Source organism: Pelophylax lessonae (genome assembly GCF_965119305.1).
Source record: "Pelophylax lessonae genome assembly, chromosome: 11".
Classification (NCBI taxonomy): domain Eukaryota; kingdom Metazoa; phylum Chordata; class Amphibia; order Anura; family Ranidae; genus Pelophylax; species Pelophylax lessonae.
The window spans coordinates 33,027,827-33,047,144 of record NC_138778.1 but is presented as its reverse complement, the minus strand read 5'-3'; the positions used below and the strand labels follow the sequence as shown (position 1 = coordinate 33,047,144).

The 19,318-nt window shown below is 43.2% G+C and overlaps 1 protein-coding gene across 1 annotated transcript in view; it reads left to right on the top strand.

The window, feature by feature from the left end:
• Positions 1-18,853, top strand: part of MMP24 (matrix metallopeptidase 24) — a 165,281-nt gene extending 146,428 nt beyond the window's left edge. Inside the window, exons 6-9 of the mRNA XM_082271749.1 lie at positions 4,219-4,430; positions 9,169-9,307; positions 11,853-12,119; positions 18,214-18,853. Coding sequence (XP_082127875.1) covers positions 4,219-4,430; positions 9,169-9,307; positions 11,853-12,119; positions 18,214-18,551 — 956 coding nt within the window. The 3' untranslated portion in view covers positions 18,552-18,853. The remainder of the gene's footprint in view (positions 1-4,218; positions 4,431-9,168; positions 9,308-11,852; positions 12,120-18,213) is intronic.
• Positions 18,854-19,318: the final 465 nt, after the last annotated feature.

The following is a 19,318-nucleotide window of genomic DNA, read 5'->3' as shown; positions in this document are numbered from 1 at the left end:
TTACCAACCCGTCTGACTCACAAATCAGGAACAAAACACCACACATTGTCCTGGCAGGGTTTTGTTTCTGCAGCAAATAAGCATAAAAACTAAAAGTAAAATGGAAATTCACTGCACTGACAGTTATTAAAGTGACACTAAACTCTGGTTGAAGTATGGTAACTCAAAAAAGTCCTTCTATTACTCCCAGCCTCCTCTAAATCTCCAAATATCTTTGTTTTTGCGTCTGTGATCTGACTTCCTGTCCTTGCTCGCTCCCGAGATGGGCGATGTATGGGATTTATAGTGTGCATAGAGGAGTGCACATCATTGCAACTAACATTCACTGCACATGGTTGCAGAAAAACAGTAAAAAACAAGTTCATTAAAATCTGATTTTTAGGGCCTTTAACCACCTCAGCTCCAGGAAAGTTGCTCTCATTTTCACAGTGGCATGACAGTATAAACTCCCAACATGTTTCGTCCTGTGGGGTTTCTTCAGGGGAATGATGACCACTAGTGATCTGAAAGCCTCCACAATATCGTTATTAATCAATAGACGCTTTTATACACAATGTCAAACACCAAGTTTGCGTGTGCCCACAGGTGGCATAGAAGGACCAGAAATGTATAATATTACGAAAAAAACACATGGGGGCGCCTAGTCACTGAAGAAGAGGATGACAAGCAGCTTTGTGCCAACTTCAAGAAGTGTCCACTCTTCATGTAGGCTGCCCATGTGGCTCCGGCAATCCATATACTGTAGAGTGGACATTTCTTGAAGTTGGCACAAAGTTGGTTGCAATCCTCTTCTTCAGTGACTAGGCACCCCCCGCCCCCAATGTGGTTTTTCGTAATATTACACATTTCTGGTCCTTTTATGCCTCCTGTGGTCACACGCAAACCTGATGTTTGACATCCTGTAGGAAAGCGTCCATTGATTAACGAAATTGTAGACTCAGGCACAGGTGTCAAACTTCAGAGGACAAAAGATGTATAGACACCACAAGCTTCCCACATAAAACTCTGCCCGGTGCTCAGACCTTGAGGCTGCTGACACCTCCAATATACCAGAGTAAGGAAAGGGATGGTTGGCACTCAAGATGACACCAAAAAAGTATTACTTTATTAAGTAAACATGTACAATGCTGTAAAACATCCTATGCATTTCTGATGTTAGTCTTTAGTCATGACTAAACACGTAGGGTGTTTTACAGTATTGTACATGTACGAAGGAGTTGTAAAGCCAGAAGGTTTTTTTTATCTTAATGCATTCTATGCATTAAGATAAAAAGCCTTCTGTGTGTAGCAGCGGCCCCAGCACCTCCTAATACTCACCTGAACCCCATCTCTATCCAACGATGTTCACGAGTCCCTCGGTGGTCCGGAACTGTCCCTCCTGATTGGCTGAGACACAGCAGTGGCGCGATTGGCTCCTGCTGCAGTCAATGTCGGTTAGCCAATCAGGAGAAAGAGGGGGCGGGGCCGAATGACAGCTCCGTGTCTGAATACAGGGAGCTGCAGCTCGGCTCAGGTGCCCCCATAGGAAGCTGTTTGCTATGGGGGCACTCGACAGGAGGGAGGGGCAAGGAGCAGCAAAGGGGGACCTGAGAGATCCGGGCTGCTATGTGCAAAACCATTTCATAGAGCAGGTAAGTATAACATGTTTGTTATTAAAAAAAAAACACGAGACTTTACAATCACTTTAGTAAAAAAAAAAATACTTTTTGGATGTCATCCTGAGTGCTGACCATCCCTTTCCTTACTACAAGTGGCGGCTTTCCAGCTGTTGCAGAACTACAAGTCCCATGAGCCATTGCAAGGCTGACAGTTACAAGCATGACTCCCTCAGGCAGAGGCATGATGAGACTTGTAGTTCCGCAACAGCTGGAGGGCCACCAGTTTGACACCCCTGACTCTGGCTTTCAAATCACTAGCGGTTATTATTTCCCTGAAGAAGCCCCACAGGGCGAAACATGTTGGGAGTTTCTACTGTCATACCGCTGTAAAATTGAGAACAACAAGACCATGAAATAAAAATTGAGAACAAAAAGACAGAAATAAATATAATAAAAATCAGTGTAATCACAAATAAATAAATTAGATTACTTGATTGATTTTTATGATTGATGACATATCATTGATTAATATTCACTTATTGTTATTTTAACCTTTGGTGCTGCATTATTTATTTTGCATTTAGTTACATAGCTACATAGTAGTTGAGGTTGAATAAAGACAATAGTCCATCCAGTTCAACCTGTTCAACCATTTATTTATTGGGCATGTAACAAATATGTATGATTTTATAATGGAATGGTTTTAATATTGTAAACTAATAAATGATGATTTTCTAATCTCAGTCTGCTAATGTTTATACAAAACACCCTAAAAACAGCCGCACTATAAACCCAAATATATAGCAAGGAAAACTTGACAAGGGTTGCTATCTTTCCATACTCTATAATATATATATATATATATATATATATATATATATATATACAGTGGGTACGGAAAGTATTCAGACCCCCTTAAATTTTTCACTCTTTGTTATATTGCAGCCATTTGCTAAAATCATTTAAGTTCATTCTTCTTCCTCATGAATGTACACATAGCACCCCATACTGACAGAAAAACACAGAATTGTTGACATTGTTGCAGATTTATTAAAAAAGAAAAACTGAAATATCACATGGTCCTAAGTATTCAGACCCTTTGCTCAGTATTTAGTAGAAGCCCCCTTTTGATCTAATACAGCCAGGAGTCTTTTTGGGAAAGATGCAACAAGTCTTTCACACCTGGATTTGGGGATCCTCTGCCATTCCTCCTTGCAGATCCTCTCCAGTTCTGTCAGGTTGGATGGTAAACGTTGGTGGACAGCCATTTTTTAGGTCTCTCCAGAGATGCTCAATTGGGTTTAAGTCAGGGCTCTGGCTGGGCCATTCAAGAACAGTCACGGAGTTGTTGTGAAGCCACTCCTTCGTTATTTTAGCTGTGTGCTTAGGGTCATTGTCTTGTTGGAAGGTAAACCTTCGGCCCAGTCTGAGGTCCAGAGCACTCTGGAGAAGGTTTTTGTCCAGGATATCCCTGTACTTGGCCGCATTCATCTTTCCCTCGATTGCAACCAGTCGTCCTGTCCCTGCAGCTGAAAAACACCCCCACAGCATGATGCTGCCACCACCATGCTTCACTGTTGGGACTGTATTGGACAGGTGATGAGCAGTGCCTGGTTTTCTCCACACATACCGCTTAGAATTAAGGCCAAAAAGTTCTATTTTGGTCTCATCAGACCAGAGAATCTTATTTCTCACCATCTTGGAGTCCTTCAGGCGTTTTTTAGCAAACTCCATGCGGGCTTTCATGTGTCTTACACTGAGAAGAGGCTTCCGTCGGGCCACTCTGCCATAAAGCCCCGACTGGTGGAGGGCTGCAGTGATGGTTGACTTTCTACAACTTTCTCCCATCTCCTGACTGCATCTCTGGAGCTCAGCCACAGTGATCTTTGGGTTCTTCTTTACCTCTCTCACCAAGGCTCTTCTCCCCCGATAGCTCAGTTTGGCCGGATGGCCAGCTCTAGGAAGGGTTCTGGTCGTCCCAAACGTCTTCCATTTGAGGATTATGGAGGCCACTGTGCTCTTAGGAACCTTAAGTGCAGCAGAAATCTTTTTGTAACCTTGGCCAGATCTGTGCCTTGCCACAATTCTGTCTCTGAGCTCTTCAGGCAGTTCCTTTGACCTCATGATTCTCATTTGCTCTGACATGCATTGTGATCTGGAAGGTCTTATATAGACAGGTGTGTGGCTTTCCTAATCAAGTCCAATCAGTATAATCAAACACAGCTGGACTCAAATGAAGGCGTAGAACCATCTCAAGGATGATCAGAAGAAATGGAAAGCACCTGAGTTAAATATATGAGTGTCACAGCAAAGGGTCTGAATACTTAGGACCATGTGATATTTCAGTTTTTCTTTTTTAATAAATCTGCAACAATATCAACAATTCTGTGTTTTTCTGTCAGTATGGGGTGCTATGTGTACATTCATGAGGAAGAAGAATGAACTTAAATGATTTTAGCAAATGGCTGCAATATAACAAAGAGTGAAAAATTTAAGGGGGTCTGAATACTTTCCGTACCCACTGTATATATTGCACGTTCAATGGGGAAACTCCTCCCACAATGACAGCCAAAGCCTTCCTCCATAGTTTATGTTACATTTTATATTTTTTTATTTCAAGGTCCCCCTGCGGAAACGTTAGAGCCTACTCGCCCATTGCCTACACTTCCACCACGCAGGATACAGTCGACGTCCGAAAGAAAGCACGAGAGGCAGCCAAGACCCCGCCCCCCATCCGGAGAAAAGCCCGCCCACCCAGGCAACAGGCCGAATATATGTGATGGGAACTTTAATACCGTGGCTCTGTTCAGAGGCGAGATGTTTGTCTTTAAGGTATTTTACTTCTCGAATGTTTTATATTACATAACTGCGTCTCCTACCACCTGAAGAGTTACTCATAGAGCTTATGGAAAGCAAGTTATTTGAATATATTTGCATAATGATATAATTACAGTGCTGCTATTCATCTGGTATAGTGAGGCCGCTCTTTCCCTTACTAATTACACATAGGAGGTATATCAGTGTCAGTGCCAGGAACATCCTACTCTCTAGTGTCTGTGGGCCTGGCTCCAGAAGTCTCTGAGTCACTTCTTATTTTTACAAGTTTACAGAGTCACAGCATTACGCAGAACAGAGCTCATTTAACCACTTCTGGACCGGAAGGATTTGCCCCCCCTTAATGAGCAGGCCATTTTTTGCGCTTTGGCACTGCGTTACTTTAACGGACAATTGCACACGTGCGACGTTATACCTAAATAAAATTGATGTCCTTTTTTTTCCCCACAAATAGAGCTTTCTTTTGGTGGTATTTGATCACGATTTTTATTTTTTGCGCTATAAATAAAAAAAGAGCGACAATTCTGAAAAAAAAAACAATATTTTTCACATTCTGCTATATGATATTCCCAAAAAAAAATTAAAAATCAATTTTTTTTAACATTTTAGGCCAATTTGTATTCTGCTACATATTTCTGGTAACAAAAATCTCAATAAGCCTATTTTGATTGGTTTACGCAAAAGTTATCGCGTCTACCAACTACGGGAAAGATTTATGCCATTTTTATTGTTTTTTTTTTTTTTTTTACTAGTAATGGCGGCGATCTGCGATTTTTAGCGGGACTGCAACATTGCGGCGGACAGATCGGACCCCTAACTGACATTTTTGACACTTTTGGGGGAACCAGTGACATTACTACAGTAATCAGTTCTAAAAATTTGCACTGTTACTGTACTAATGCCACTGGCAGGGAAGGGGTTAACACCGTGGGTGATCAAGGGGTTAAATGTGAGCCTAGGGGAGTGATTCTAACTGTGGGGGGCGTGGCTTGTGAAATGATCACAGAGACATGTGATCCTATACAGAAGGATCACAGGGGCTCTCTGATCATTCCATAGAGAAGAACGGTCAGCTGTTTACAATTGCATATTGCAGACATTGCATATTGCAGTGTGAACTGCCTGTGATTTAAATGTGATGCGGGAACCCGCAGTGGATTCGCAGGGTTCCTGCATCGCATATGTGTGAACCGAGCCTTAAAGCATTTGTTGCCGCAACATTTCATATTCCTGATATGTGCCCACTGTACCATGTACTGGTATGAGAAAATATCCTGTTCTCTTTGTATTACTTCCTTTAGGTGAAATCCCTGGTGTTCCTGCTAGCCCCCCTGTTTTCTTATTAAAAACTGACCACACTAAGCAGGAGAGCACACTAGTTCTTTTAGTTCTCTAGCTATGCTGGGAACTCAGTGGGCTCTCCTCCAATGATCAGACTTGTGCTGACACAGCCATTCACAGCGTACTGCTGCTTCTCCTCCTCCCCCCACCTAGCTCTTTTGCAGCTGAGAACAGAGGGAATGTGATCACTTATAAAAAAAGGGGGAAAAAAAGCATTAATGTTTTTTTTATATCTATACAAACATTTTGCCTTTCATTTCTATTTTAAACGAAATGAGTTGTTTTACAAGGTGATCGTTTACAATCATTTTAAAGCCAAACTCTAGGAACAGCAAATATTATCTAAATGGGATGTGTTTGCTTGTTTAAATCTTGGTGCACTTTGTAGTAGCCTTTGCTTTTGTGCAGCAGATTCCTGAAATAAAGATCGGTCACTGAGGTCACTGAGGTTCTCACTTCTTGTGCAGGGTGACTGGACGCAAAACTATTATTTTTTTGGTTCAATAGACTTCAATGGAGAAGCTGCAGAAAAGCATGTAGTGCATTATACCGCATTTTTACAGCGTTTTTTCCACAATTTGCATATTTAGATCTGCCAACAACAAATTTGCCTAAACATTTTTAAAAAAATGCAAAACGCAAATTGCGACAAAATTGCAAAAAGCACAGCAGAAACGCTCAAAAACAACATGCATAGGTGTAAATAGAGCCTTAGAACTAGAGATTGACCGATTATCGGCAACACTGATATATCGGGGGGCCGATCTGCACTTTTCCATATATATATATCGGAATTGGCCTTTTGATTTACCGATATTGCTGATATTTTGGGAAAATTCTGTGCCTGCAGCTAGAGGCATCACCCCGGGAACCGGCGTCCACGTCTTGTAATGACAACCGATGTGGCTGAGAAGCCGTTCGGCTGTCATTCCAAGGAGCGGGAGGGGGCGTCCCCCCCCCCCCCGCCATCCTACCTGCACCGTCGCTGCCGCTGATGAGAAGACCCGATCTCCATTTCTTTGAATTTGGCGCCGAGTACCCGGTAGTAGTACCCGGAAGAGATGTCATGACATGACATCACCTCCAGGTACTGACGGCACCGAATTAAAAAAACTTACAGCATTCAAAACAGCCAAACTTGGCGTTTTGAATGCTTTTAAGTGCAGAGGAGAAGTTTGGGGTATTTTAGACCCCAGATCCCTCCACAAGAGTACCTGTAGACATTAAAAAAAAAAAACTAATTTTTTTTTTTAATGTCCGAAAATATCGGCCAATATCGGCCGATTCCGATGACCAAAATATCGGTATCGTATCGGTGTTAAAAAAACGATATCGGTCAATCACTACTTAGAACCCCTGCCATGCTCTTATTCCCGTCTTTCTCCCCACTGGGAGCAAACATACCCTAACTTTCTGTCTGGTTCCTGGGATAGAGAATGTGGAGAAATCTCTCTATTGAGGACACGCAGTGAAATATGACTCAGGTTCTATTACTTCTAAATGCATATAAATGCATGTCATGCTTTTTCAATGATGCCATTCACACTGTGCGTTTCCCTGTGTTTTGGTGCGGTCAGTTTGCTTTTGCTTAGGGAAAATAGAATTCTGTACATTCAGGATTGACACACTCTAAATGCAGCTAAATGCACCTAAACGCTACTAAACGTGCCGTCTTGGGAATCAATGATTAATGCTCCTTTACCTCTACATAAGATGATACATATTAACCAGAATTGTGCTTAGAGGTATGATACTGGCTACCCTGGAGGTCCCAGTAGGACCATCCGATGATCATATTTTGTATCTGCCCTAGAAGGTCTCTGGTAGCCGCATGAAGATCACCTCTCAGGGCGCAGGTTTGGTGAACACCCATGCGATCCGATTCTGGTGAGGACCAAAAAAAGAGTCCTGTGCGACTTTGGTCTGAATGTGATGCGAATTCAGCCATGCAATCTGTATGGCTGAATTTGCAACGCACTGACATTGCTTGTGATTATCAGAGCAGTGCGCTGCGAATCACATGCGATGCCTGACATCGCATATGTGTGAACCGGCACTTCTGGATTGTGTCTTAACCGGTTGCCGACCGCCGCACGACTATATACTGCGGCGGTCAGCCCCGGCCAGGCAGAGTGACGTATCGGTACGTCACTCGCCTGTCACTGACTTGCGAGCCTATCGCGGGCGGGCGCGCGCCCGCCGAGGCGCGCGCCCGCCGCGGCTCGTTCACAGGCAAGTCAGTGCGTGTGACCGGCGGACTCGATGTCCGCCAGTCACACTGCGATCGCTCCTGTGAAGGGAGAAAGACAGAGCAGCTTGTGTAAACAAGCTGCCTGTCAGTTCTCCCTGTGTAAAAGTGGAGATCTGACCGTTCTACTATGTAGAACGGTTGATCTTTGCTTTTACACCAATAGGAATGTCCCTACACAGTTAGAATCACGCCCCTAGGACACACTTAACCCCTCCCTGTCCAATAAAGTTAACCCCTTCCCTGCCAGTGTCATTTTTGCAGTAACAGTGCATATGTATAGCACTGATTACTGCAGTAATGTCACTGGTAACCCCAAAAGTGTCAAAAATGTCAGTCAAGGGTCCGATCTGTCCGCCGCAATGTCGCAGTACCGAAAAAAAAATCGCAGATCGCCGCCATTACGCGTTAAAAAAAAAAAAACAAAAATGACAAAAATCTTTCCCTTTGTTAGTAAACGCGATAACTTTTGCGCAAACCAATCAAAATACGCTTTTTGCGATTTTTTTTACCAAACATATGTAGCATAAAACAAATTGGCCGAAAAATGTTAAAAAATTTTGATTTTTACTTTTTTTTTTGGGGAATTTCATATAAAAAAATGTGAAAAATATTGTTATTTTTGCAAAATTTACGCTCTTTTTTTGTTTATAGCGCGTGATCAAAAAATCGCACAGGTGATCAAATACCACCAAAAGAAAGCTCTGTTTGTGGGAAAAAAAGGGCGTCAAATTCGTTTAGGTACAGCGTCGCACGACCGCGCAATTGTCCGTTAAAGTCACGCAGTAAAAAAGCGCAAAAAAACCCCTGGTCCTTTAGCAGCCAAATCCTCCGGGGGTTAAGTGGTTAATATACTCTTTCTATCCATATAATACCACCTTGTTTGACCCATATACTGCTTTTCTGTCTTTTAATAAAGACATCCTGTATGGTAAAAAAATTAAAAAATAAATGTACCTAGACGTGGCTAAGAAAAAACATCTAAGTGTAGAAAAAAGTGATTTGGGATGCATTGAAGTCATTTATACTTCTCAGGTGAGTTTTCCTGAATTTAGAAAAGCTAAACAAAGTAGTGCCAGTGTGAATGGGGCCTTAGAAGCAAACAGGCTAAGATCATTAATAAGTCATTTTACTTTCCTTTTTAAGGATCGGTGGTTCTGGCGGCTTCGTAATAATAAAGTCCAGGAAGGATACCCAATGCAGATTGAACAGTTCTGGAAAGGGTTGCCACCTAAAATAGATGCAGCGTATGAGCGATCCGATGGCAAATTTGTCTTCTTCAAAGGTATTTTTTTTTTTTTATTCCCTTAGAATGTGTATCAGACTGTCCCTCTGCTTCAATTCACCCCTATAAAGGTTGATTTACACAAGGCAATAGACTGTGCACTTTTGAAAGTGCAGTTGCACCCTGGAAATGCAGTTGCTGCAGAGCTTAGTAATTGAGGGAGAGCTCTGCTGGCTTACATCATCCAATCATGTGCAAGCAAAAATGCAGTTTTTTTTATTTTCCTTGCATGTGATTGGTTGTTCTTTGCAAAGTGCAGCTTCGGGTGGATTTACTAAAAGCAAATAGACTGTGCGCTTTGCAAAGTGCAGTTGTACTCTGAAAATGCAGTTGCTCCAGAGCTTATTAAATGAGCAGAAGCTCTGCTGACTTCCATCATCCAATCATGTGCAAGCAAAAATGCAGTTTTTTTTATTTTCCTTGCATGTGATTGGTTGTTCTTTGCAAAGTGCGGCTTGGGGGGTGGATCTACTAAAGGCAAATAGACTGTGCACTTTGCAAAGTGCAGTTGTACTCTGCAAGTGCAGTTGCTCCAGAGCTTAGTAAATGAGCAGAAGCTCTGCTGACTTCCATCATCCAATCATGTGCAAGCAAAAAATAAGTTTTTTTTTTTTTCCTTGCACCTGATTGGATATTCTTTGCAAAGTGAAGCTTTACTTCATTTACTAAGCTCTGGAGCAACTGCTCTTCGAGAAGAGCACAGTCTTTTTGCATTTAGCAAATCAACCCCACTACCTCATTTTCTAAGCTCTGGAGCAACTGCACTTGCAAAATATATATATCTGTACCATTGCTAAAGTAGAACTCCAGGCAAACAGCTAAATACACAATTTACAGACATATGTTTTTATATGTATCACTGCTTATTTATTAAAAGTTTGAATTAGTATCTGCCAGCCAGTGGGGTCACTTTGCAACTTTCTGCTTTGGGACTAGAGACCCCTGGGTCAGGTAAAGAGGTAGTAAAGTCTAAAGACAAAAATCTGGTCCCCCTGCAGGTTAATGCCATAATGTGCTAGTATGTACGACTTACTAGCACGTTATGGCAGACTTACCTTTCAAACAAAGCCCTCCACGCTGTCACCGCTGCTGGCACTTCCATCTTCATCCGATCTTCCTTCTGGGTTCATGCACTCTGGCCATTGAAAGGCAGAGCTGTGATGATGTCATTCCCGCACATGTGCACAAGAGTCATGTTTACGGCACATGGCTCTGAATTGAAGGCACTCAGTGTGTCCCCAACAGGGCTGGGACAAGGGGTGGGCAGGAGTGGTAGCTGCCCTGGGCACTGTTGTATCGTGAAGTGGGGGGAGCACCACAAGGAGATTGGGGGTGGGGGTTTGTGTTGGAAGTGGGTATTTGGGGGAGGGGGGCATCAGGGGATAAATATTGCTCTAGGAGTGGAAATTTAAGGGGGGTAAGAGTGGTGATTTAGGGGGATTTGTGTTGGGAGGGGGGAGGAGATTTATGCAAGGAGGAGGGATTTGGGGGAAATTTGTGCTGGGAGAGGGGGATTTAAAGTGAGGGGGGTGGTGAAGATGTGTACTAGTAGGGGAAATTGTAGGGGTAGAGGATTTGTGCTAGAAGTAGTAAACCTTTTTTTGTGGCGGGGGGGGGGGGGGGGGTTTGTGTTGAAAGGAGGGATTTTAGCAGGGGTGGATTTGTACTAGGAGGAAGGGAAATGTATGCTAAGAGGGTAAGCATGCAGATTAGTGCTCAGTGTTTTTGGCATATATTCACCCAGGGCTCTAGATCAGTGGTCCTCAACCCTGGCCTACAGGGCCCACTAACAGGCCAGATTTGCAAGATACCGTAACTGAAATACATCCCAGGTGATATCATTTGCTGTTCAGTGATTGCAGTACTCTAGTCTGCAATCTCCCCAAGGTAATACTTAAAATCTGGCCTGTTAGTGGGCCCTGAGGACCGGAGTTGAGGACCACTGCTCTAGATCAGTGTTTCTCAATTCCGGTCCTCAGGGCCCACTAACAGGCCAGATTTGCAAGAAAACTGAAATACATCACAGGTGATATCATTTGCTGCTCACAGGTGATATCAGTGATTGCAGTACTCTAGTCTGCATCTCCTTAAGGTAATATTTAAAATCTGGCCTGTTAGTGTGCCCTGAGGACCGGAGTTGAGAAACACTGCTCTAGATCAGTGGTTCTCAAATCCGGTCCTCGGGACCCACCAACAGGCCAGGTTTGCAAGATAACTAAATTACATCACAGGTGATCTCATTTGCTTCTCAGTGATTGCAGTATTCTAGTCTGCATCCCCCAAGGTAATACTTAAAATCTGGCCTGTTAGTGGGTCCCGAGGACCGGATTTGAGAACCACTGCTCTAGATGACCTTGTCCCAGCACTGGTCCTCAATGCAGAGTGCAGAGAGCATACATCGTTGATGACACCGGCTGCTAAAATTGTGAATATCTCCTAAACAGCACATTTTATTGCCCATGTGAATGAAGCCTTATTGCACAACAGGAAGTGAAAAATATTATGTAGCAATGCTTTGTGAAAACATTTTCTCTTTTTACTGTAGGTGACAAATATTGGGTCTTTAAGGAAGTGACAGCAGAACCAGGTTATCCACATAGCTTGGTTGAGTTGGGAAGTTGTCTACCACGGGAGGGAATCGACACAGCTCTACGATGGGAGTCAGTTGGCAAGACCTACTTCTTTAAAGGGGACCGATACTGGAGATACAATGAAGAAAAGAAAACGGCCGATCCCGGATACCCAAAATCTATAACCGTTTGGAAAGGAATCCCAGAAGCACCACAAGGAGCCTTTGTGAGCAAAGAAGGAAGTAAGTACAGATTTTATTCTGATGATACTTTAATACAGTGGTGGTCAACTTACTGGAAGTGTTGGGACTCAAGTTCAGTCCCTGACATCACCAAAGGTCAGCACATAATATAAGACTGTACAGAGACTGTAGACATGGAACTGAAGATGGTCTGAGACTACAGATATGGTACAGAAGATAGTCAGAGGTTATAGGCATGCTACAACAGATGGTCAGAGACTGCAGACATGGAACAGGAGATGGCCAGAGACTGCAGACATGGAACAGGAGATGGCCAGAGACTGCAGACCAGGAACAGGAGATGGCAGAGACTGCAGACATGGAACAGGAGATGGCCAGAGACCGCATACATGGAACAGGAGATAGAGACTGCAGCCATGGAACAGGAGATAGATAGAGACAATAGAGATGTCAGATATGGATCAGAATATGGTCTGAGACTATAACTATGCTACACGAGATGGTCAGAGACTGCAGACGTGGAACAGGAGATAGCCAGAGACTGCAGACATGGAACAGGAGATAGTCAGAGACTGCAGACATGGAACAGGAGATGGCCAGAGACTGCAGACATGGAACAGGAGATAGTCAGAGACTGCAGCCATTGAACAGGAGATGGATAGAGACTATAGAGATGTCAGATATGGATCAGAATATGGTCTGAGACTATAACTTTGCTACAAGAGATGGTCAGGGACTGCAGGTACTGTATTCTAAAATAGATAGTCAGAGGATGCAGACATTGAACAGGAGTATTAAAATAAAGATTTGCGTAGAAGATAGATTTAGTGCAACTAAAAATGGGAGTTATAAAAAGAAAGTGATAAAGGGATGGAAAAACAGGAGCTCATTATGTCCATCAAATTTCATAAATGGTTATCTGTTTCATCCTGGTACGCTTGCTGCAGCACCTCAAAAGACTAAAGAAATCTCTGTAAAATGCATGGGAAAACCAGAAGATGCCAGAATAAGGGTGGCATTAAAAAAAAACCCTAATAAAGAGAGAGACAATGGAAACTCAGATAAAGGTAATAAGAAACAGCACTTGTTATCAAAATGTTAGTGCTGGCAACTCTGCCATCTGGGGGTATGCATATACGTATCAGCAGGAAACTGAATCATCACCGCTGGCTGGGTAGTGAAGTGTAGTCAGGAAGAGCCTTGGAGCCAGGAAGCAGGGACCTCTGTAGAATACAGAGCCGGCCATAAGTGATGTCATACGCAGAAAGAGGCGTGGCTATGTGTTTCGGAGCTGCTTGGCTCCTTTCTCAAGCCTGGCCAGGCGGCTCTGAAACACATAGCAAATAATGAGAGTGAATCTCCACCCCCCTCCAGTACATAGAAATCCATATTAACCCTTCCACAATCCATTTAAAACTAACAAAGTTTGATATTATTAAAGGCAATTTGCAATTTGTCCACAGAGCCAAAAAGTGTCAGTTCAGGTGACATGCTAAGGTAAATGAGTTAATGTGTTTCCCCATTATCCCAACGCACTGCTCCTGTTTACACCTACAAAAAAATCAGTTATTGTGGCACAATCAGAAAGGGAGAAGCTTCTGTTGTGATCTATCTTTAGAAAACCCAGAATGCTCTACAAAACAGCGTCTACTGGCTCAAAACCATTAACGTTCCCAGTTAAAGTGTCAGGAGCGTGTAAATGCTCCTGTGCTTTGACAGCTGCTGGTCTAATTCCAGCATCCTGGTCTTGGCTATGATGCATCCCTGTCTGTCTGTCTACCTGCAAGGTGATTGATGTGGTCAGTCTCTGGGTGGAGACCAAACTTGATTTAAGCCAGCCAAGCCTGCAGTCTCATGCTTGTGATAGCGTGTGTAATACCTGATCAAGCTACCTGTTTGTCTGCCCTGCTCTGCTAGATTGGATTACCTTGTTGATGACCTGGGATCGGGTATCGACTATTCTCTCTGCCTGCCTTTTTACTTTGACCCTGACTATTCTGACCTTTGCCTGTCTGCCAACCACAAATACCTGTTTGCTTTGCTCAGTTCGTGCATGCCCTGGCATTGTAGCCAGGTACTATAGCATTGTGTATAAGGCTGGAAGCAGATCCCAGGGACTCTGCTTATACTGTGGGAACCACGGCCACTTTGTCGCTAGCTGCCCCAATAGGCCGGGAAACACCAAGAGTCTAGTGCGGGTGGGGCCTGCTTCTTTAGACTATACAGTGCCAGGTTCCCCCCGAGATAAACTTTTTGTTTCTACACAACCTAGTTCTACCACATTTTCTCGTCACCTCTCAGCTTTCATCAATTCATTGATAGGGACCTACCACACCTTCTACAGATTCCCTTGACTAATGTGCACAAACCCTTTTCAGTTTTAGCTGTTGATAACTCTCCTTTGTCCATGGGGCTGGTTACCTTATGCACTGTACCTATTACTCTGACCATTGGGGAATTTCATAGGGAGACAGTCAGCCTCTACTTGATATCAACTCCTACTTATCCTCTTATCCTAGGTTATCGTTGGCTTAAACTTTATAACCCGCACATAGATTGGGCTACAGGGAAGATTTTGTCCTGGTCCTAGACCTGCCTCCAGAACTGCATTAAAAGTGTTAACCAGTGGCCCATTTGTAACTCTTTTGTGGCCAATGACAGATACTTGCCTTTATTACAGTCCTATTCAGGTCTTCATCATGACAACTTTTACAATTGTGACTCTACTTAACCAATTGCCTTTTTATGACTCTGCTGTACCGGAAGCCACTGACAAGTTTATTGAATCCTCTACAGGCCACCTCTCAAGCCAATTGCCAGTCTAAATATTTTCCTCCTAGAGTCTAAACTTACCCGCTGTCCCGCAGCTTTGAGCCCTGTTTGGAAATTTCCTCTAAGTTTCACAGTATCTTACCTCCAGCACAAGTTATGGGGGTCTTTTCCCCTGACCAATTGGACTCTAATTTAAAGGCTCAGTCTAGTGTTCCCCCCAATTTACCCCCTGGAAAGCGTTTTTTTCCCCTCCACCTTAGGCTTAACGTGCTTTCAGAAGATGATGATGCTATGACAGCCGGGCACCCAGGGATTACTAAAACTTTTTCTTTGGTTTCTCGTGGGCTTTAGTGGCCCTCTCTCAATAAGGACTCCTGACCCCATGTAAAAGCTTGCAAAACCTGTACTCAGCAAAAGCCAAGCCGTCTGGATTACCCCCGCCTTTGCTGTCCTTAGATGCTCTTGGACGCACATCCAGGCTTAGTTGTCTTCAAGTTCTGCAGCCTTTATAAATGCCGATGTGATTCAATCTGTCGTTACATCTGCTGATGTAGCCCAGTCTGCCTCTGCACTAGTTTTTCTGGTCCAGCCCATGCCAATTGAGTCTCAGCCTACTGCAACTACATCTGCTCAAACTTGTCTAAGAAGTTCCATCCATCCTTTGAATAGACTGCCTCATTCGGCTGGGTGGGGCCTTCAACCTTTTCTGCAGACCACTCTGCATCCAGCCTGTGTTCCAGCTATCCAGCTTGACTCCAGTGACATGTCACCTGCTAACCAACCTAACCTTGCTGATTATTTGACCATTGTCCAACATGATCGTCCTGTGCTGGATGCCCAACCTGATGATCTGGTGCCCGATGTCCAGAATGCCTCTAAGGGGCCGGGGTCTCTGCTCAGAGGGGGTAAAGGGGGTGATGTCAGGAGCATTTAAATGTTCCTGTTTTTTGATAGCTGCTGGTCTCATTCCAGCACCCTGGACTTAACTATGATACATCCCTGTCTGCCTGTCCACCTGCAAGGTGATTGATGTGGTTAGCCCTTGGGTGGAGACCAAACCTGATTTAAGCCAGCCTAGCCTGCAGTTTTATGCTTGCGATAGCGCGTGTAATATCTGATCAAGCTACCTGTTTGTCTGCCCTGCTCTGCTAGATTGGATTACCTTGTTGACGACCTTGGATCGGATATCGACTATTCTCTGAATTCTGCCTACCTTTTGTCTTCGGATTTTGACCCTGACTATTTTAAACCTTGCCTGTCTGCCAACCGCAAGTACCTGTTTACTTCACTGAGTTCATGAATGCACTGGCGTGTTGGCCAGGCATTATAGCATTGTATATAAGTCCTGGGGGCACCCGAGTACCGGTAGGCCTGCTTGCCTTATTTGAAAGGGGGCTGCTATAGTTAAGAAGAACACAGAAGCAAGCTATAGTGTCTTACTACCTGGGTTAGGGGTAAGCGTGACATAAAGGAAATCTGTTAGGGTGGAAATATGGACACTTCTGAGTTGTATATTTAAATTGAACTGTAAACAGATTCAAAGTAAGATCTACACTGTGCTTCACCTTAATATGTCTGCTTCCTTCACCATGCTCAGGGGCTGCTGGTGCCCATAAAAATTCTACGTAAATACCGAGAGATACTATGTACAGAGGGAGAGAGAGAGAGAGAGAGAGAGGGACACAGTGTACAGAGAGAGTCACTGTGTCATGTGTAGGCTACTTCTCCAGCTTGCAGGTAAATACTATGATCGGTTGATATTATGATCATGTGATCAGGAACTATCCTGATTGGTTCCTGATCATTATTTGGGGGTCTTTTGAATGTCAGAGACCTGGTTCACTGCTGGAACATAAATTCATGTTCTTCTGGCATAAGGAACTTACCCAAGAAGGGTGATCTACAGATCGATGATGTTTCAGGATTAAAGACAATCTGATATGTAACTTTTAGATAACACAATATGTCCAGTAGATTTCACAAGAAGAAGACAAAACAAAACCCTCAAAGCAGCAGTGACTGCATTTTCCACACTATGGAGTAAAAGAATCCCTTCCTGACTCCTCAAAGATATTCGTATCAAATCCCTTAATTAAAATCTAACCATATTCTCTTTTATCAATCTTAACTATGGATACTATAAGAAACCATCTAACATTTTTTTACAATTGTGTTTTGATGTTGGTACTTTGCAGTAAAAGCCTTTTTACTGTAGAGAATTCTTTCCTATACAGGTGGCTTACAGTATGCCATTGCTAGTAAAAAAGCGTATTATTAAAGCCTAACTCTGGGGTCACCCAATGCCACTTTTCCACAAAGTGCAAACTTTCCCTCCATCCAATGCCTTCCAACTCTACTATTTTTTGCTTTATTTTGTGATGTTTTCAGGCCAAGCAGGGTCCTCTCCCTCTCCCAATCGTCTCCTGGCTATGGGTGGTGTTGGATTAGCAGTGCTGACGTCCTCATGTCAGCTTACTGCATTCTTCACCCAAGAATGAAGGGCACCATAGTGATACCCCCCAAGCAGTCAAGGCTATGATGCCCTACATTCAAAGTATCTCCTCAGTGTGATGTTGGGTGTCATTCAACCCAGAATAACATCTTGTAGGACATCTTGTAGTCAAATATAAGTACTGCAGGGGAAGCTACGGATTTAAAGTGGTTATAAACTTCAATGTTGTACTTGTACCTATAGGTAAGTCTATTTTAGGGTTACCTTTAGGTCAGGGGTGTCCAAACTATGGCCCTCCAGCTGTTCAGGAACTACAGTTCCCATGAGGCATTGTAAATCTCTGACATTCACAGACATAACTAGGCATGATGGGAATTGTAGTTCCTAAACAGCTGGTTGGCCATAGTTTGGACACCCCTGCTTTAGGTACTGTAAATATCTCCTAAATGTGCACTGTTTAGGAGATATTTACTATATATGCAGCCGATGATATCATCGGCTCATGCGTTCTGAAGGAACGGCCACCCGGGCCATTCCTTCAGAATCCTGTGCCATAAATGGCGGCTCCCTTGCGCATGCGTGGAATTGACGTAATCGGGGCTCTGGCCAGTTAACAGACCCGAAAGGAAGTCAGGTGAAGATGGAAGCGGCCTCCAGCGATGACATTGCATCACTGGAATGCCTCGTTTTCAGGTAAATTTTAAATAATGTGCCAGTATGTGATGCATCCTAGCACATTATTTACCTTGCAAAAAAATAGGCACTCAGCGGTTTACAACCGCTTTAGGGTGAGTATAGCAGCTTTAAAAACTCCAAGGAGTCTAATTTAATAATAATAATTATAATAAAAAAATGTCTGGATTTGGGCTTTAATTCACTGCATAATTCTAAATTTTTTGTCTTTCACAGCTTACACATATTTCTACAAAGGAAAGGAATACTGGAAGTTTGATAATCAAAAGCTTTTAGTGGAAATGGGTTACCCAAGGTCGATTGTCAAAGACTGGATGGGCTGCAACCAAAAAGAAGTGGACAACAGCAAAGACCGCCACTTACCGCATGACGATGTGGATATTATGGTGACAATAAATGACGTTCCCAGCACCGTCAACGCTATAGCGGTGGTCATTCCCTGTATCTTGTCCCTGTGCATCTTGGTCTTGGTATATACTATTTTTCAGTTTAAGAACAAAGGGGTGCAACAAAACGTGACCTATTACAAACGGCCGGTGCAAGAATGGGTATGACAAGATCTGGAACGTTCGTGTTTTCTTTTTAGTTTTCACGAGGGCTAAAAAGATTCTGGGATCCCAAGTCCATTGATCGGACTGGCAACAGACTATTTTTTTTTCTCACTGTGGATCCCGGCTTTTCCAGTAAGGAAAGACTTCAAGGATTACAAAGATGGCCTTACACAATGGAGCCTCTTTCATTCTTACTGCCTCATACCTTTTCTAGTGTGCCATTTCCGGGGTTTGCTTTGTGAGCACCGGCCGAAACTTGCTTGGAGTTTTTCTTCACAAAAAAAAAAAAAAAAAAAAAAAAACAACGACGAATAGAACTGGCTGATGACTTGTCTTAAAAACCAGCTTTCTCCATTGAAGTCAGCTACATTCAGACTTGTTTCTTACGACAATTTGAGCACAAAAAGAAGATGAAGCACACCTATTTCTCTTGGAAGGCAAAAGAATCGTTGCTGGAAGGTCTTGACAGAACAGTTGTTCCTTGGATGGGCTCGCCAATTTAATGCACAGAAACATTTTTTTTTTTTTCAATCCCTGCTGGTCAGAATTATTACATACAAAAGTTGTTAAATATAGATTATCGAATTTTTGGCATTCTCTGCCTGCATTAATGAATTGTTGTAAACGTTTTAAAAGGATGTCGATCTCGGCCTGCTGGTTTCACGTGGCGCCGAGAGCAGAGTATGAAAGAAATACCTGTTCACCCAACGGCGATATTTGGTAAATGTTGTACTCATGTAGAAAAAAAATAAACGGAAAGATTAATAAAA